We start from the raw sequence: 20,790 nt of genomic DNA, 5'->3' as shown, positions 1-20,790 counted from the left end.
GAAACTAATTATTGTCCAATTCTCTTTGCAGGTATTCCATATAGGAGAGGATATTTGCTGTATGGTCCTCCAGGCTGTGGAAAAAGCAGTTTTATGTAAGTGATGTTAATTAATATGATTAAAATTCATCTAATATGACTAAAATTCATCCTGGTTCTGCATCTTAATACCTAATAAGATTTGTGGGATACATAATTCATGAAGATGGAAACTGTCTGCAGATGTAAATTAATGTGTATGTCTAAGCAAGATACTGTTTCTAGTTAGGAATCACCTGGCCAATCTAGTCTGTGCATTTTCTTTGCTAGTAGATGATCTGTAGTTCCATGTTTCCCAGTATCCATTTTTGCTCCACCCCCTTTAGAATTGATTTATATTTGTTGCATATATAATTGAATGCAACCACTCTTTTGATTCAACAGCCCTCTTAGGAAGAATAATCTGTCTCCTAGTTCCATCCTTTGTAAAGATATTTCCTTTCATCATTCCAAAGCCCTCCTTATGATGCCCTGTTACAAGGTTGTTATCATAGTCAGTGGACTCGCAGTACAGGTTCTCAGTTACTCTAATTCCAGTTGTTTTCTAGTGGTTCTGACAACATGTGTGAAAAGCATTGTATTTTTTTCAAGAGGTGAAATATGTACCACTTCCCTATGAACATAAACTGTGAAGCAAGTATATTTCAACTCATCTTAGGTAAAGCCTGTTTAACTGTAATTGAAGTTTGTTTTTTGTGTAATCTAAAGTCATTTACAGACACTCTATTGTCAAACCAACTTTTAGAACACTCATTTTGCTTCTGTTCTGCCACAACGTACCATTTCACACTTTCCTCATTGTTTTATTACTTACTGTCTTTTGCTTATAAAGTAGAACATCTGAAAGCTGTATTCTTTCAACCATGCAAAAGTGCACTGCATTCAGAATTCCACTGTGCTGTGAGTTGTGAAGTTGAACTAATACTGTAACTCATCATTCAGCTGTAAAACAAGTGCAGCATCACAGAGTAATGTAGCACCGAATGTGATAACACTGTCATTGTGTTTGCTGGTCACCCTGACATGCACAAAAATGTTAATACAGTTTAGGTCAGTGGAAAGTGATGTTAAAGTTAATCCTTAGGAATAGTAGTAGTTTCCATTAGGTTTGCACCAAAATACTGTTCTCAACTCACATTCATTCCGTATGAATACATTGAAAAGCTAATTTAAAATTTAATGAGCTTTACAGAGCTGTAATTCCACTGAAGAGTATACTCCTCTGAGATTTTCAGGGATCAACAGTCAGTTTTGTGCAGTTCCTTTGCTGGGCAAATAAGTTCCCTTTGGAACAATACTTTCCTTCTCAGGAAAGTTATTTCAAAACTAGAAGGTGATGATAAAATGGGAATTTAAATTATTTTTTGGTAGATATCTAGTTTTTAGCCCCTCTGCTGCAGAGGTGATCAAAAAAATGTGATGAAGGGGGTAAGCCGAAATAGGGACGATTTTTTAGCCCTCCTTTTCCAAATGTTCCAGGGGATTCTCAAACTTTGTCTACCCCCCCCCCCCCCCCGTGCAGCCCATTTTTTCTTCCAGAAAGTCTGAATCTCCACTTAGGCAAATAGATTCACAAGATCATTTATCAAGGTTACAGATGGCAATGGGAGGAAATTCCTTCTTTCCTGGGGGTAATTCCTCCTTCTCCAGATCAAACTCTTTTAGTTCCACCTGTCCTTCATCACATGCTGTGATAAAACCAATTTCCCCTTCCTAGGTGGGAATGAGGTGTTTATTCAAAGATGTTTTAATACCAAAGAAAAAAAATGCTCCGAGACCAGTTCTGGATCTTTGTCTCTGTTAAACTTGTTTGTGATAGTGCCCAAGTCAAAATGATGTCATTTCATAAGCTGTTACCTTCTTCCTCATTCATGTTTCCTGGTAATACTAGATTTAAACGATGCTTATATTGCATTCCTGTTTATCCAGACATTAGGCATTTCTTAAGATTTTGTGCGTCTGAATCCCATTATCTCTCTGTCTTACCCTTTGGACTATCCACTGCACTAAGAGTGCTCACAAAGTGTCTAGCACCAGATCCGATGATGTCCGTTTTTGTCTGAGTCAACCTTAGGGGTTTGGATCTGTTTACGGCAACTTCAAATCTTTAGGTCTAGAGCTCTGACTCCTCCCCTACCCATAATTCCGTCGTGACTGTCAAACTGCATCAGATCTCATGTACCGGTTCAACCGAAGATTCCTAGAAGCTTGTGTTTGGAGATAAGTGATTTTCACTTTCTGTATTACTAATACCATTAGGATCTTTTTGCTTATATGTATTATGGCCTTTTTTCTCCTTTAATTTGTTCTCCTCTCAAAAATAAAAAAATAAAAATGTCTTCAACTTATTTTAATAACTTCCCTATAATGGCTATTTATTGCTAATTTTAGTTTTAGCTTTTTGTGCTTAGTTAGAGTAGGTACTGTTACTTACTATTTGGCCAGTCTTAAAATTTTGGACAATAGTTTTAAAAAGCATGGAAAATGTGGCCTCAAAATCCCTCCACAGGATCCCTGTTTCATTCCCCTATTCTGCAACAATGATCCAGGGCTTTGCCCATTGCTTCTTCCAGGTGTGCCTGTTCTACCAGCAGTCTTACCAAAGCTAATGTCGACAGAATGATGTGGAAATTTCTCCAGATGCAGGTACAGCTTGGGGTCCTCCCTGCTCCGTCTCCTCTGATAGAGTACGGAATTCCACCATGGACCTTTCTCTGTTTGACTCCATTGCCGATCTGTCCCTTGGAACCAAGGGCCTCAGATCCGAAAATCTCCAGAGCACCTGTGTCGATACCGATAGTGCCAGTAATTTTGGCTCCCACTACAGACCAGTCTCTGGCGACTCCAAACCTCTTGGATCAAGATGACAGTCTGAGCTGAATCACTGTCTGGAGAGAGGGTTCGACTTCATCTAGGAATGTCAGCTCTCGATAGCTCAGTTCTTATGTTGGGGCTTTGAGATCTCAGTCTGTACCAGTTTTTAGAGAGACTTCCTCTCCTCCTATCTCTTCCTTGGCCTTCAAGGCTTTCCGTTGGGTCTGCTCCTGTTTTGAGAAAAGAGGTGCCTCCATCCTTTTTGAATCTGAAATGACCTCAGATTTATTCTGCCTCAGAATCCACTCCTTCTCATCAACAGGAGCAGTCAGTTTCCAGAAGTCTTGAGGAAGCACTGTTTGAGTTTACAGTCTGATTCAGACCCATCGCCAGATATGCCCCAATGACAGATACATACAAAGCAGATGTGCAAATGGAAGCACTTGGATTCATCACCAGAATCTGTCGTAGAAGACACGGATTTGGAGGAAGGGGAAGTTTTTCCAAGATCCCCCTTTGGAGAAGTCTCCTTCAGAAGAATTCTAGAATTGGGCAAACAGAAAGGGGGGGGGGTTTGGTCCACAGATACTTATTCCCTGGAAGAATCCATCTTCCTGGAGGCTTTTGGAGCTGACTCTTTTATAATCTTGTGTGGTCCCTTCCCCTGATGCCCTTACTGATCTAGTGGCTTACTGAGCCTAGAAAGAGCCTGATACAGCAGAGTCTACACCAAAAAAGTCTGATAGAATTTTGGTGGTGCCAAAAGAGAAATTTTCAGAGGAGAGTTCATCTTTCCATCCCACTAACAGGGAGTCCAGGACCTTGGACAGATTTAGAAAGTGGACATATGCCTTGAGAGCGTTGAACTACATGGACCATATTATTTAGTTCCAAAGAAAATTGACCAAAGAAATTAATTTGCTTTCAGGTAATTTTCTGGTGCATATCCAGAAGACAGTGGAATCTCAACTTTCTACTGTATCTTCTGCTTCAAATGTCTCCATGCATCTACTTTCAAATGCAGCTGATGGGACAGCCAGAGTAGCAGGTACCGGTATAGCCTTGTGCCACCATACCTGGATGCAATTGTGTAATTTTGTGGAGGCCTTTAAGACATCCTACATCAGTGCTGCTTTTAATGATGCTACATTGTTTGGCCAGTAAGACTCTTTCTGCCATTGGAATCCATTTCTCCATTCCTCAGAGAGCCTTCTCCAGGAATCTGTGAGGAGAGAAGAAAATGAGGATGTTATGTGGTCCTATCTCGCCTACATTCTTTACTCACGGGTTCGGAGCCGAGAATCGGCTCCGACTCGGCCAACTTATTTCTCTAGCACAAAGTCTCTAATTGGCTGGGCTAACCCGGTATCCCAAGATGCACCTCGCCCTAGCCCCAGATCTCGTTTGCCGCTCGTAGAGTTAGGACGTGGTCTTGTTTGGCTGTGGCCAAGTACCCTTTTTCAAAACTTTTCATAAGTCTTTAGCAGTCTGTTTCTTGTAAAAAGCTATTTTAATAGCTAGTTTTCATTGTGAGTGTACTGTGTAAGCGAGTAGTGTTTTTTGTGGTATCCCTCTGTGTTGGCGGGCTAGGCCCGTTTAAATTAGAGGACCTAGTCCTCTCCTGTGATGTTTTTTGTGTAAACTTGTGTTTTGTTTGTTTTTTTTCTGGTCGGTAGTTAGATTTTCCTTGCTGCACCAAAGAAACCTTTAATTTAGAGTTTCCTTGACTGTTCGTAGTTTGTTTTTTTTTTCCAGCCTTCCTCTTGTGTCTGTCGTTGTCTGTTGAGTGGGTGTTGTGAATTACTATGTCTAAAGAGCAGAAAGAGCATAAACCGTCTGGGTTTAAAAAATGCTCAAAATGTGGCTACAAGATGTCCATTACAGATGGGCATTCTATCTGCGTTTATTGTCTTGGTGCTATTCACCTGCAAGAGTCCTGCAGTTTTTGCCACGCTTTCAGCAGGGTACTGCAGGAAAGAAAAAATAAGCTGATTTTGAAGGGCCTGGTTAAGCCTTCTTTTGAGGAGTCCTTAGACTCTTCTTCTAGTACTAAGTCTAAGACTTCCAAGGCCAAGAAAAGATCTCCGGCTCCATCTGTCTCCTCGGAGCCCCTGGAGAAGGTTTCGAAAGTGGATACTGCCTCCTCGGCTCCCATGTCCTCGGGGCCGCAGGAGGTATCTGTTGTACTGGAGTCGACCTCGACCCCAATATTATTGGAGCCTATTCTGAGCCGGTCACCAGTGTTAGGCATGAGTCTCCAGGTAGGAGATCCCGATCTCCTTCTGTTTCCTCCAAATCCTCTAGGCTGTCTGATTTGGATGTGGATAGGGTGGTCCAGAGACTCCTGCAGTCGCCGGTGTTAGCAAAATTGTTCTCGGCTCCGACCCAGTCGGCTCTGGAGCCAGTTCCTATTCTTGTACCGATGATTCCTCCTCTGAGCACCCCTGTGTCATCGGAGCCGGATTGCTCCGCGCCAAGTGATGTTCTCGTGTCGGCTCCGATACCCCTTGCGAGTTTATCGGAGCCGACATCGGCTCCAACCATGTCGGTTCCGTCCTCTGGTTTCGGTACTCGGGTTTCCTCAGTCGGACCCGTGGGGGATACCTCGGGACTCTTGTCAGTTCCGAGCCTCCCTCTTGGAGCATCGGCTCGGGGAACCCCGACTCCGGTTGTGGTCTCGGAGACGGGTCGGTCCTCGGATTCGGGGGGACCTGCCTTTGAGGCCATGAGGAGCGCACTGGCCAGATCGCCAGTTACATCACCCGGATCGGTCACTCCTTCCCCCTACACCCTGGCTAGAGCCTCTGATGCCCCCCTATCCATGGATGGCGGAGCCCGAAGGTTTGAGGATACCCCCTGAGCAGTCCCCAACTTTCTGAGGGCCCCTCAGTGTTGGTGCCTGAGGAGCCCACTAGAAAGAAGTTGTGCAAGCGGAAGCACATAGACTCCCAGGACGAGTCCCTCACTTCCGATACAGACCTCGAGTAGTCGGAGGGGTCCCCAAAGTCATCCTCCAATGATGTCTCTTTCTCTGACATCCTGGAGATCTTGAGGCAGAGAGGTGACTGGCCGTCCAAGACCCCCTCTGAGGAGGAGTCTGTATTCCTCAAGGCCTTCGTAGCTCAACCCTCCGCCTCCTGGGTGTCTCCACCCTTTGATGAACTCCTGGATTTGATTTGTCGAAGGGTGTGGAAGAGCCGTGATTCCATGGAACCGATGCCCAGACGTCCAAATAAGTTTCTTTCTGCTCCCCCGGGGAAAGAGTTCCTGACCAAAGGGGTTTCCGTAGATGCCTTGGTGGTGGCGGCAGCCACTCAGCAGGAAGTTGCAGAGGCTTCTTCTTCCGTCCATCCTCCTAACAAGGAGTCCAGGAGTATGGACTGGTACGGGAAGCGTACCCTGTCTTCAGCGACCTTTACTTTGCGGTCGCTGAATTATCTTTGTCATTTTACTCAGCTACAGAGAGATCTCCTTAAGAAGCTAGGAGACACTCTGACGGGTAACATGCCTGAGGCGGTAGCGCAGACTGTTAATGCCCAGTTGTCTACCCTTGGTTCTATTGTCAATTTGTCCATGAGGCTCATATCCTATGCAGCCGAAGGGGCAAGTAGGGCAGCTAGCTCAGGTGTAGCTCTCAGAAGGTAAGCCTGGATGCACCTGTTTCATTTCGTGGAGGCCTTTAAGTCTTCCTTCACTGACGCCCCCTTTGATGGGTCCTCACTCTTCGGGACCAAAGTGAAAGACACCCTCACCAGATGCGAACAGGAGGGGAAGACCCTATCATAGGGGCCCGGTTCTCTCTTCCTTTTAGGCCTTACCCCAAGGCTCAGAGAGGAGGGAAAATGTGGTTCAAGAAGTCACAGAAGTCTTCCCCTGCCGCACAAGGTGAGTCCCCCTCCAGAGGCAGAAGAAGGGGAAATTATTCTGGAAGATGCCGTCCTAGAGGCAGAGGAGGCCCCCGCAACTCGGGAGACCGCGATTCCTTTCGCGGGTCTCCCTTTCAGTGTTCCTGAGGTGTTGCCCGACTGTTCCGGAGCCAGTCGGGGGCTGAATTTCGTTGCATCTGGAAGCCTGGGAAAGCATCACCCAGGATCGTTGGGTGCTTCGAATAGTTACCGGAGGTTACACTATTCCCTTTTTATCGACACTCCCTTCAGTCAAAAGAATCCCGGATGTTCCACCCAGTCAACGGGATCAAGCAGCATTAGAAGTTTCAAAGCTGCTAGAAAAAGGAGTCATCCAACCAGTCCCCTCAGACCATATCGGATCAGGAACTTACTCAAGACTCTTTTTGGTGCCGAAAAGAACAGGGGACCTGAGGCCCATTCTGGATCTCAGCCGATTGAATCACTACGTTCTGAAGTCCAAGTTCCGAATGGTCACTCTTCAGTCCATTTTTCCCTTGCTGGAAAAAGGAGTATGGATGTGCTCCATCGATCTCAAGGATGCCTACTACCACATCAAGATGGACAAGGCATCCAGGAGTCACTTACACTTCCGGCTGGGAGACGGTCACTTCCAGTTTCGTGCCCTGCCCTTTGGTCTCACCACAGCCCCCAGGGTGTTTACCAAGTGTTTGGCAGTGGTGATGGCTCACCTGAGATGTCGGGGATTCCTGGTGTTTCCATATCTGGACGACTGGCTTCTCACCGCCCCCACCAGGCATCTCCTCATTCAAGCCAGGGAGGCTACCATTACACTTTGTCAACAACTAGGAATTACCTTGAACTGGGAAAAGTCTGCCTTGCTGCCCTCACAGTGTGTTGTTTTTATAGGCGCAGAGCTAGACTCTATTCAAATGCGGGCCTTTTTGCCACAAGAGAGGATAAGAGTGCTGCAGTCTCAGATTCACTTATTGTTGCCCCTCAAGAGAGTCCAGGCCAGGTTAGTTCTCCAGCTCCTGGGATCCATGGCTGACACCATCATGCTGGTACCTCTAGCCAGGTTACACATGCGGATCCTACAGTGGCTCCTTTCGGCCCAATGGTCCTTTCAGAAACTTCCTCTTTCCCACTTGATACTTCTCACGGAATGGTGCAGACAGGACCTCCGCTGGTGGCTATGTTCCACCAATCTGGACAAGGGGAGGAGTTTGACTCCTATGTCTCCAGTGAGCACGGACGCCTCCCAGATGGGGTGCGGGGGGGGGGGCATTATCTTGGCAGGACGGTCCAAGGCACGTGGCAAGATCACGAGGTACACCTGCACATCAATGTTCTAGAGATGAGAGCGGTGTTACTAGCGTTGCGGGCACTCCAAAGCTCTCTTCCTCTGAAAACGATTGCAATTCACTTGGACAGCATGTCCGTGGTGTGGTACCTGAACAAGCAGGGGGGAACCAAGTCTTATCCCCTCTGCAGAGAGGCCATGCGAGTGTGGCATTGGGCAGTGTCTTCCCAACAGTTTTTAGTGGCAATGCACATTCCAGGAAAGACCAACATGATAGCGGACAGGCTGAGCAGAGCTATTCTGATGCCTTACGAGTGGTCCCTGAACAACCGAGTGGCGGTTCAAATTTTCAACAGGTGGGGTCAGCCTTGCTGCAATCTCTTCGCCAGCCCTCTCAATGCCAAATGCAGCAAGTACTTCACACTGATCCCCCCACAGGGGGAGTCACCCAGGGACGCTCTAGTCCACGATTGCCCCCCCCCCCCGGTCTGATCTATGCTTTCCCTCCGTTTCCAAGAGTGATTCAGAAAGCCATATCCTTGGGAAGCAGGATGATTCTAATTGCTCCACAGTGGCCTCAACGAGTATGGTTCCCCTTTCTTCAGCAGTACACAGTGGACGGTCCTTGGACCCTGGACCCAGTGCCAGACCTACTGATTCACATGTCAGGACAGCTCCGTCCCTCCCTGCGAAATTTCAGGTTGACAGCCTGGCTGCTCCACTTCCATCACTAGTTAGACAACATTCCTTTTCACCTGAGGTGGTACACATCTTGCCTTCGTCTCATAAGTCTTCCACCAGAAGGATTTATTCCAGCAAATGGAAGAGATTCTCCATTTGGGCTCAGGCCCAAGGTTTGGACCCCTTCACAGCCCCAATTCCGTCGGTCTTAGATTTTTTAGCCATGCTTTTCCGACGGCTCCACGCCTTCTACCATTAAGGTGCAGCTGGCTGCAATTTTCAATTTTCATACATCTTACGAGCCTTCTCTTATGGGCCATAAACTTTGTAAGGCCTTCTTGAAAGGTGCCTGGTTACTTCGCCCTCCTGTTTCAGAACCTGTCATGCCATGGGATCTAAACCTTGTGTTACAAGTCATCACTTCACCGCCCTTTGAACCGGCTGCCACCTGTGAATTAAAATTTCTATCTTGGAAGACGGCTTTCCTAATAGCCATTACATCGGCCAGAAGAGTATCAGAGGTTCAAGCTTTGTCCATTAAACCTCCGTATTTGACCTTTCATAAGGACAGAGTTTCCCTGAGACTTAACCCGTCCTTCCTTCCGAAGGTGTCATCCACCGTTAATCTTCATCAGTCTTTTGAGTTACCAGTGTTCTTTCCAAACTTTTCCAATAAAGCAGAGTTTAGATTTCACCAGTTGAATGTGCACAGACAACTAAGATTTTACTTATACAGGACTAAGCATATTAGGAAGTCTGATCAACTGTTTGCGTCCTTCTCAGAAAACAGAACAGGTTGTCCTATTTCCAAGTGCACAATTTCTAAATGAATCAAAGATTGTATTTCCTTTATCTATTCGTCAGCAGGCAGAAATTTACCTTTTCCCATCAAAGCTCACTCTACCAGGGCAGTGTCTACATCAATAGCTTACCATGCCAGGCTTTCATTGGATGATATTTGTGCTGCGGCCATCTGGGCCTCTCCGCACACCTTTATTACTCATTACAAGTTGGACGTGGCTTCTAGGGGCCAGGCTTCCTTTGGTTCCACGGTTCTCAGGAGTATTTTCCTATGAGCCGCCCAGGATAGAGGTGCTGGGGACGCTGTCCCGTGAGTAAAGAATGTAGGTGAGATAGGACCACATAACATCAGGTAGTTATGTACTCACCATAACGATCGATGTATGTGGTCCATCTCGCCTCACATTCTTACGTACCCTCCCACCTGCCCCCTTCCTGTAGGATTTGGAGGAAAATTGGCTCTGAGAACCCTTCAATGTCAGTTGTTTTTTCTTCCTTTCTGGCTGGAGCTCCTTCCAGTGATGGTTGTGTGTGGGGTGTGAGTGGAATGGCTGAAAACTAGATCTGGGGCTAGGGCGAGGTGCATCTTGAGATACTGGGTTAGCCCAGCCAATTAGTTGGAGCCGATTCTCAGCTCCGAACCTGTGAGTAAAGAATGTGAGGCGAGATGAACCACATACATCGATCGTTATGGTGAGTACATAACTACCTGTTTTGAAAATTGCAAGGTGCTACCAAGCACAATTCTTCGGACAGCTCTCCTTATTGCAAAGGAGGGGGTAACTTCAATTGATGTTGCCCAAGAGGCAGAAGCAGACTACAAATCCAAGGATTTCATAGACCCTTTGCTAAGAAATCCTTGCAGTGGTGCTGAAGGGTTGCCAATTGTCACATTTTGGAAGCAGTCTTGGAGCACCTGTCCCTACACCCTCAAATGTGGTGGGCCATCACTTCATATTCTTCGATGTTAAGGATAATAACCAGGGGATATTCAATCCCGTTTCTAACAATGCCTCAGGCAAAATCAAGGATTCCCTTGGTGCCATCCAATCAATCGGAATCCACAACAGCAGAAATATTTAAGCTGTTGGAATAAAGAATCATCCAGCAGGTCCCAACAGATCAAATAGGATTCAGTGTCTATACTGTCTACTCCAGGTTCTTTTTTAGCTGAAAAAATGATGGGGGGGGGGGGGTCAAGGCCAATACTGCATCTCAGTCATTTAAACCAATATGCGAAGCAGACAAAATTCTGGATGGTTAAGTTTCAGTCAATTTTGCCACTACTCAAAAAGGACAACTGGATGGATGTGCTCCATCAATCTCCCGGATGCGTATTACTACATAAAGATACACAGACACTTCAGGAGATTTCTCCATTTCTGGAGGGGAGCCAATCATTTTCAATTCACAGTTCTGTCATTTGGACTCACCACAGACCCTCTGATGTTTACCAGATATGTCAGCAATAACAGCCTACCTCAAACTGCAAGAGTTTCAGGTGTTCCCATACTTAAGACGACTGACTCCTTACCAGTCTGACCAAGGATTTGCTAGTTCTACAAAGGGGCCTTTTACTTCAACTACTACACTTTCGGGGGTTACAGTGAGCACACAGAAGAGCAACTTGCTTAGAGTTATCACCTCCTCCACACCCCAATCAGGTTAACTTCAATATGCAAAACCCATGTAAAATGGTGAATCACATCACCATGATTGACAAAATGTCATCCATTTTCTCCACTCTTCCGTGTAGTAGTAGTTACCATAGACTCCTCTCTTTTAGGGTGAGAGGGGGCATTACAAGGGGAAGATGGTTCAAGGTACATGGACACCCTTAGAAACCAATCTTCACATTAATTTTCTGGAATTGAGAACAGTTCTTTTGGTGTTGCAGGCATTTCAAGACTGCCTTCCAGTGGGTGTGATTGCAGTCCAGACAGAGAACATGTCAGTGGTCTGGTGCATCAACAAACAGAGGGGAAGCCAATCTTAACCCACTGTGTTGAGAGGGCATGAGAGATTGCTAATGGGCAAAGTATTCCCATTGTTTTCTGATAGCAGTGCATATCCTGGGGATTTCCGATATACTAGCTGACAAATTTCAGCAGGCGCACTCTTTTGCCTCACTAGTGGTCCCTCAATACTTCAGTGGTGAACAAAATCTTCAGTCACTGGGGCCAACCTTGCATTCTGTTTGCCTCCTACCTGAAAAATAAATGTAATAGTTACTTTGCTGTGAACCCTCCACAGGAGTCAGTCAACGAGGGATACTCTGATCTAGAGTTGGCACCCAGGTCTCCTTTATGTATTTCCTCCATTTCCTTTAATTATGAAATTCGTTCAAAAAGAAGGGTCAAGGCCAAGCTGATCCTCAAGGCCCCATACTGGCCTTGACAGGTCTGGTTACCATATCTTTGGTCTCACTGCTCAGTCCACCCTGGACTGTGGCTCTCAGGCCAGATCTGATCTCTCATCCTTCCAGGCATCCACTTGCAGACCTTGACTCCCTGAAATTAACCAGATGGTTACTCCAGTCCTAGTAATGGCCAGAGATGCAGAATGTTGTTCATATTCTTTATGCTTCACAAAAAGTCAAGCACAAGTAAATTAAAAGGATTTTCCTTCTGGGCTGTGGGGAGAGGTTTAGACTCTTTCTCAGCTCCCCTTCCCTCTATTCTAGAATTCCTGTCTGAACTAGTCCAAAAAGGTTCTAATTTTTCAGTTATCGAAGTTCAGCTGGCAGCCATTTCCAATTTTCATATAGGCAATAACAAGACTCCTGTATCTTTGTTAAAGGTGTCTAAGGCTTTCCTTAAAGGAACTTTTCTTCTTCACCCTCCAGTTCAAGATCCTGTTCCTCCATGGGACATTATGGTGATGGTTCGGGCCATCACCCAATCCCCTTTTAACTAGTGGGTTCAGTGGATCTGTAGTTGGAATGGAAATTATCTTTTTGGTAACAATCACTTCTGCTAAAAGAATCTCACAACTTTAAGCCCTTTCATGTAAACCACTTTACTTGTTTTTTCATAATGACAATGTTTTTCTAAAACCAATTCCACCTTTCATCCCTGAGGTGGCATCTGAGTCCACCATATATCAGATTGTCATTTTCCCTGTATTCTTTCCAAAATACTGTGGTAAAGGAGAATCTGCATTGCAGTTACTTGACGTTCATAGACAACTTAGATTTTATTTACATAGAACTAAGAACTTCAGAAAATCAGACCAATTATTCATTGCATTCTCCAAGTCTAAGCTGGGGCAAGGAGTTTCCAAAATCACCCTTTCAAAATGGCTGTCAAACTGTATATCCTTTGTTTATGAAGGATTGGATCTAAAGACAGCTCATTCCACAAGAGCAGTGGCAACTTCTGTACTTTTTCAACACCATTTTCTACTTGATAAGATTTGTGCAGCTGATACATGGTCTGCAGCGCATACCTTTGTGTCACACTATAAACTGGATGTACACTCTAGAGCTCATTCCTCCTTTGGCTCTGCTGTTGTCAGGGACATCCTTCCATAAGTTCACCTGAGAAGTCATGTAGGTAGTGATTCTATCCCACAGGTTGAATTGGATGAAAATGGGCAAAGTCAGATGTGAAAGTTATGCACTACCCATAACAATAGCTCCGTGTTGCCCTGGTTTCATCTGGCTCAACATCCTATCCACCATCCTTCTTGCAAATTATCATCTACAGCTATTGGCAGAATGGTTAGCATCTATGGACAACTACTTATCTCTAAACTCATCAGGTTGGTTGGCATACTATCCATTTGGTATCCTTATCCTTCCCTTCTTATTGACTTATGTTTGAGCTCTCTGTAATTTTATTATTTATTATGTATATTTTTATATACTGTAGAACAAACTCAATATGAGGTAATTGGACAGTGCTGAGGGAATTATGGGTAGGGGAGGAATCAGAGTCCTGGATCCAAAGGTTTGAAGTTGCCAAGGCTGAATCTAAGTTGGTTCCAAGTCCCAAAATTTGAACCAGATGAAAATAGGACAGCACTGATCATCATTATGGTAAGTATGTAACTCTCATTTATAGCTCATTGAGGCTACAGAGTATCCACATTTTTCCATACTTAGACAACTTGCTTATCTTTGCTAATTCTTATTGAAAGTTTCAGGAATCTCTATTTTGAGTGAGAGATCTCTTATAGAAGCTGAGATTCCAAGAGAACATTCAAATGTATTTCTTGACTCCTCACAGGATTGTGCTTCTGGGATGTCAACTAGACACCACAGTTCAAATAACTTTACTTCCACATGAAGAAAAGCTCTATAGCTACAGCTGTTCGTAAGGTTTTCCACTCAGACTTTGGCCACTGTGAGAGAACTGATTCTCATGATACCCCTGGCAAGACTCCTAGTGAGAAAGATAAAATGGTATCTGAAGTCTTTTGCAGGGGTTTGTCAGAATCACTTGGCGACAACAGATATCTCTAAATCCAGATCTCCCCTTCTCCTTCTCTGTTCCAGTGCAGTCATTCACTGCAGATGCCTTAGACTTTGGGAAGAAGTTTCAGGAGGGATAAAAGTGCAAGGTGTGTGGGACACCAAGGGCAGATGCAAGTGCAAAAATGTAAGAGATGCTTATCCTGATCAAGACATTCAACTCTCCTAATCACCTTTGGTCCTCAAGACCTCTTCAAGTTGTTGCAGACAATACTACAGTCATGTGGTACATCAACAAGCAAGGGGGAACCAGACGTACCCCCTCTGCAGACTAGCCATGTTAACTTTAGATATAGCGTCGCAGTACAGTCTAACTCTACAGGCATCCTATATTCCGTCTGAGAAAAGTTGTGAAGCAGACAAGCTGAGTAGGACAAGCGTAGACGCTTATGAATGGAGACTAGATCAGGGGGTCTTCCAAAACCTGATCCATCTATTTGGAGTTTTTCAAGCAGAAGCTGACAGGATTCAGCTCCAAGACTCTGTGCAAGAAGACCTGAAAGACAGAAGCCTTTTATTTACTTTTTCCTTAGAGATGAATGCTCCTGTATGCTCTTTCACCTTTTCCAGTAATATCCAGGCTGCTTCTGAAAATTTAGAAGGAAGCTTCCAAGATCATTGTGGTGACACTCTTATGGCCGAGACAACCAAGGTGCTTCTTTCTGTTGGAAATGGCCAAGAGCAATTACCACAAGCTTTCTCACAGACTTTATCTACTCACACAAGAAGAGGGGTGCTTGATACACTCCAGCACCAGTCAATCTGAGTTAACTGCCTGGATTATAGCCGTCATTCCTTTTAGACATCTGTTTACTGAGGATGTGCAGGTATTAATGGAGGCAAGAAAGCCTGCTACTAGAAAATGTTATATTAACAAATGTAAAAGTTTTTTTAGTTTGTACCAAAAACATAACCAGCACCCATTCAATCCTGGTTTTTACAATATTGGTGTGCTACTATACTATGGCCTTTTTAATTCCTCTGTCAAGATTCTTTTATCAGCCATTTCATGTCAAAATGTTTTTGAAAGTGGTTTTGCATAAGAGGTCTTTAAGAAAACTATCGCCTATCCTTGTGATCTTAATTTTTTGTTAGAGAAGCTGACACTTGGTCCATTTGAACCAGTTAACTTGGCTGACTTGAGGTTCTTACTATGGAAACCAGTTTTACTGATTGCTCTGACCTCTGCAAGAATATCTGAGTTGCAAGCTCTTATGATGAGTTAACCTCATCTCATTTTTTGCAGGAATAGGGTGTCATTGAGAACAAATCCTTTTTTTATGCCTAAAGTGGTATCTGAATATACTTTGTCAAACTATACATCTCCCTGTTTTTTTTTCTGAACCCAAAAATGAGGGAGAAATCCATGCCTTGTATATCCACAGAGTCTGTATTATCTTGACATAACTAAATCTTTCAGATCAATTGTGCATTTCTTGTGAAGGTAAAAATAAGAGACAACCTTTGTTAAAACAGTCTATTTCCAAATTGTTGTCTAAGGCTATTACATTTTAGTTATACTTAACAAAAATATTCCTGTCTGGGTCAAGGCCCACTCTTCTAGGGCCTTGGCTTCATCTATGGCTTTTTGGAAAGGATTGGATTCTAGAAATATTCTAGAAGCTGCATCTTGGTCCTCTGTACTTACTTTTACAAAGCATTATTAGCTTGATTCTTTCTCTAGATCTAGATCGCACTTTGGAAGAATGATTCTCAAGGGACTCCTGGACTCTTCTTTCACCCTCCAAATGTAGTGTAAGCTAGGGTAATCTGTCCATATAGCTAAGGCTACTGCAGCAGTGATCAGTGTGATGAACATAGGACAGTTGGGTAATCTGTCCATATAGCTAAGGCTACTGCAGCAGTGATCATTATGATGAACATAGGACAGTTGTGTAAGTAAACTTACCATAAATGTAGATGTTCGAATGATCACTGCTGCAGTAGCCACTCCCTTCCTCCATCCCTCTTGTTTTTTGGTGTTTTTTATGCCAGGGTGTGGTTATTTATTTTTTGTTATTAGCATTGTCTTTCAGGGCTCAGCCTCCCTCTCTCTGGTGGCAGGAAAGCTCTGAAGTGCTTGGTGCCCAAACTTTTATTTTAGTCAGCTCGGTTCAAACTGCCTGACACTTTGGGTGCATGGAAGGTACCCTGAAGGTTTGGAAGCTATCTGGCTGTTGTATCCTTGGCAAGATATAACCCATATAGCTAAGGCTACTGCTGCAGTGATCATTCAAACATCTACTGTTATGGTAAGTTTACTTGCATAGCTGTACTTTATTTTGCAAGATTTATGAAAGGCTGTGGCCAAATATGCCTACAGACCTGGGAAATGCTTAAGTAAATTCACCGTGTTTTAATCAAGTTTGTCCACAGGATAGAAGCTGCCTTTTCACAGGTGACTCGGCACTAGTGTCTGGTTAAGTTACTTGCTCATAGTCACACAGTAGAGAAATTGAGGCTGTAGAAATCAAATCCAGGACTACTGCAAGGTCTAGGTTTAGCAGCATATTGTCATAACCCTGTGGGGCAAACTACCAGATTCACTGCCCTTGCTAAGTTTACATGCAGATATTGTAGGAAGAAAACATTATTGTCAATGCCACACACAGCTGTAGAACTGCTTCATTAATAAGCTCCTTTGGGTACTTCCAACAGTAATTATGTTTTGCATGCATAATAGAATTAATTTTGTTGAGTTCCTGTTTTTGTTTAATTTGCTGTTCCTTTTATTCATTTGGGATAACCTACATTTCTATTTAAAGCAAGTTGTTTGTATTCAACCTCTTCCATTGCCATTCATAGTATGAGAGTCAGAAAATGGGAAGTTGTAGTGCATAACTTCCAGAGTCTACCTCTGAATTTGATTATGACCACAGGCATAAAGACCATTCATTACCTAATTATAGTACAATGCCGAGAATTTTGTGCGGATTTATAGAGTCAGTTTTGTAGCTCATACAGCCTTGTTGAAGACTTGGTATTAGGTACAAGTGCAGCTTGCCTTTAGGCTTATGTATGGGGATCACTTAAAGCGGTTAGTGTCTGCATTGTTGTAGGCTAAGTCAAGACTCTGTAGTCGACTGAGCAGCCTAACGATGGTACCTGTGAGAGATCGCTATAATAGCAGGGATTGAGAATATGCCTTTTCCCTGAAGTTTTGTGATATTGGAATTACCACTGGATGCAAAGGATGCAGGGGAGCTTGTCCCTTGCAAAAAAAAAACACATTGTTTTGAGTGTTCTTTTTGTTTTAGTGTGTAGAAAAAGCAAGTGTGGTTGTTACAGATGGAATGGCTTATGATGAGATGTTTTTAATGGTTCATGGGTTAGTGAAAGGTGTAGCAATTTATTTTTATAGGCCAATTTAAAATCTTTATTTTCCACAGATCCTTTACTTGCCAGCTCATTGTCTTCTATCTTGTTGATTTCCTTGGGTCTTCTATGTTGTTGACTTCCTTTAAGCTGTCCTGGGGAGCTATGGTGACATCATCCCTTCTCACAACCTATAGCTTTGTTCATACTGCAGTACCTATGGTTATCCTGCGACATGTGCTGGCTCTAAACTTTAGCCGGCAGGATAATACCAGATTGTCCCAATGATCAGAGAGTAACAGACAGATGTCAGACTGCGGGTAATCCTGTGACCATTGTTCACAAAAGTGGATGACCTACCCCTCTTACATGCTGGCATGATCTTGGAACATCTCTGTTCCCCCCAGTATACAGCCAGGAATGCTTTCCACTATCAGCTGCACACCTGACCTAGCTCAGCTCTAGGCCTCAGTCTCCAGCAGGGCTCCGGAGTGACTTGCCCTTAGCAGCACATTATCTCGTTCCCTTTCACCTCAAAGTGAGGAGCAGACGTAACCTTGTCTTGTCTCTCTTTCCCTGCTCTGACTTGTGTAGGTGCCCAAGCCACTAGTCAAACTCTGGCCACTGGAGTTGTAGTCCAGGCTTTATCCCTTTAAGCAAGTAGTGCGGTACTTTTACCATATATAAATATATGCAACTCTAATAACAGTAAGATGCAGCTCAGATCAACGTACAGCTTTCGAAGCCTATAGTGGTTCATTTGCTAGGGAAAAGACAATATAAATCTAACCTAACAAGTTACAGACTTTCTTAGTACCTCATATGACCATAGCCAAATTGGTGAGCATCAATGCTTAGAAGGGATCAAGCTGAGATGATCAGAGTTTGACTAGCATCTTCTGTGCTTGACTTTTTTGACAGGGAAGATGGGTGGATCCAACTTGGAGGGGGCTGACAAGACACTGCTAGCATCCCAAGAGGAGGCGTGTCAATGCAGATGGGTGGACTGGGTAAGGAAGTTAGGCTCATTAAGCCACTAATGGGTGGTAACACAAAAGCATGCAGTCAGAAGGTTGAAGGCATTACGGGCCACTGTGGTGATAAGATTTGCATGTCCATCTGTCCCTATCCCTTAAGTGGAGCTAGGATATCAAAAATGCTCTAATTGCTGGAAAGCTGGTGGGAGCAAACAGTACCGTCATGGCTACCTGACTAAGATGTGTCTCTGCTCTAGGTGAGATCTCTGAAGAATAGGAAAAAATGGGCTGTGTCTGATTGAGTGTAATTGTTAGCAGGCAAAGAAGCAAAAATCAGCTAGGAAAAAAAATTGGCCAAATCTTTCTAATTACAAGACTAATAGTTGATTGGTTACCATTAGGTGTCATGGTGTGTATAAACCTGCCTGTACACAAAGCACACTTTTTCCATGTTAGCCTGAAAGAGACCTGCAAAAGACTGAATATGCATTAAGCTTTTAATCACATCAGGTACAGCATTTAATGTTGTAAGTAAAAAAAAAAAAAAAAAAACTTTCTCTTATCCATGTGCATTTTTGATTAAGTAAATGATTGATTGTGGTTGAGTAACTTATGCATTGCAAATACAAAATAGGCTCATTCATAAACTTAGCATCTGATGAAGGTGGGGGGGGGATTACAAACTGCATTGAATGAACACACTTCTCAGCTCTAATGGTTCTATTGATTTCTCTCTCACTTTGGGCTGCCAAGCATATTTTTTGACTGTCTAATGGCTTTCTGCTTTCGTGTATAATTCCTTCCTACATTTATTTTACAGAATAAGTATGTCTTGATATTTCAGAGCATGACCTCTGTAGTCAACATATGCCACCAAGTTGACCAGAAGCTGACCTGATAGTGCAGAGGATTAAGGCTATTGGCTAATGAGCTGCTTCCTGTAGTCCAGGGTTTGATGCCATCCCCCACTGTTTGTTTATTGTTCGATTCTGAGCAAGTCACATATCCTGACAGTACTCTGGGAAGATTGGGATAGACTGTTCATGATCTCTTCGACCACATTCCTAGTAATTCCCTGTGAACCTAAGTTTAGGAATTAATACTGATTGGAGTTATTTAGAGGTCCTTCGGCTAAATTCAGTCTTCCTTTGTTACTGCACCTTCTTTTACTTTATAGTAGTTTAGATTTCAAGTGGATTTGTGTAACTGTGAGTAAAAGTCATTTTTAAACATATTCTGAATGCTAAGTAATTCTTAAAACTACCTAACCTATATTAGTACTTTCACAGATTAACAGGTTAAATATAAATCGCTCTTTAGAATGTTTGTTCAGGTATGAGGCTCACTGCACATTAAACATAATAGTTGATGAGCTGCATTATTTTTTGTGTAGTGCATTATCCCTGCCTTGTAGGTTTAATTGTGCTTACTGTAAAATAATGGATCAGTACATTATTTTACTTGGATTGTTAGTATGTCCTACCTGAGTAAATATCTTCTTACTTAGTCTTATTAACTGATACCAGAAAGAACTACTAGATGCGTTCTTACTTTGATATTTGTTTAGCGCACATTTTCTCATTATTTTGTCAGCTGTGTTTCTAAGTATTGTAAAGGAGAATAGCAGTTCTTTCACAGCTGCACAGTGATATTAAGTATGAGATGTTATTATACTTGTGGTAAACTACTTTGCTTCTTGCTTTGCCCTTCTTAATCAGATGTACTCATTGTAGCAGCAGGGCCAGTGTTAGCATTTTGGGGGCCCCCTTGGCACTTCCAGTGTAAGTATCATCCTGTCAGTGCCACACCTCCAAAGAAACATTGTAGTTTGTGCTGCAAACTTTTAGGAGTAGTACGCACAGACAGACCTGTAGCTACAAGCTCTTACATTACAACAGGCCTATATACCACACTTTGTTGACCTGTCTAACAAAGGGGACACTGGCATTTAGTTGTAGCAGTGATACATTACAACAACTCTATGTACAGGTCTGTTCTTAAATGAAGTGATGACTAGGCCTACTGTTTCAACACCCCTCGTACACCCTCCAGCCCTCTCCTCTGACCACCCTCCCTTTTGGGTTCCTCATACCATGCACATTAACTTTTTTCTTCCTTTTCTCACATTTTGCCTTCCTCTCAGCTTCGTCAAGAAGTCATAACTTTTTATATACTCTGAAGTGCATTTTACTTTTTTTTTTTTTTTTTTTTTTTTTTACACTTTTTCATCCAATAATGATTTGAACAGAAATTATAATTAAGGAAAGAAATCCACTGTTGCTGTTCAGCTTTAGTTTTCCTTGCATCCTTTCAGCACATCTTTCCTGAACAAGACAGCACAGTAATAACCATTTAGGAAATAACTCAATTAAGCTTGTGCCTCCAAAGCCATAGGGGTTATATATGTGCCCTGGGATGCATTTTAGAACATTTTCTCAGCATTTTACCCTAATGGTGGCCTAAACAAAAAAACATGAAAAATAAAATAATTTCAGTCTTATTTTTTTCTTTCAAGGAAGGC

The 20,790-nt window shown here is 43.3% G+C and overlaps 1 protein-coding gene across 1 annotated transcript in view; it reads left to right on the top strand.

Annotated features, from left to right (window-relative positions):
* The window catches only part of LOC122804989 (mitochondrial chaperone BCS1), a 537,566-nt gene that overhangs the window by 252,293 nt on the left and 264,483 nt on the right, over window positions 1–20,790 (top strand). Inside the window, exon 4 of the mRNA XM_044075235.1 lies at window positions 32–95. Coding sequence (XP_043931170.1) covers window positions 32–95 — 64 coding nt within the window. The remainder of the gene's footprint in view (window positions 1–31; window positions 96–20,790) is intronic.

Source organism: Protopterus annectens, chromosome 6.part0, assembly GCF_019279795.1.
Source record: "Protopterus annectens isolate FY-2018-M chromosome 6.part0, PAN1.0, whole genome shotgun sequence".
Taxonomy (NCBI): Eukaryota; Metazoa; Chordata; order Ceratodontiformes; family Protopteridae; genus Protopterus; species Protopterus annectens.
The sequence above is the reverse complement of the archived record's forward strand: the minus strand, read 5'-3'. Positions and strand labels throughout refer to the sequence as shown.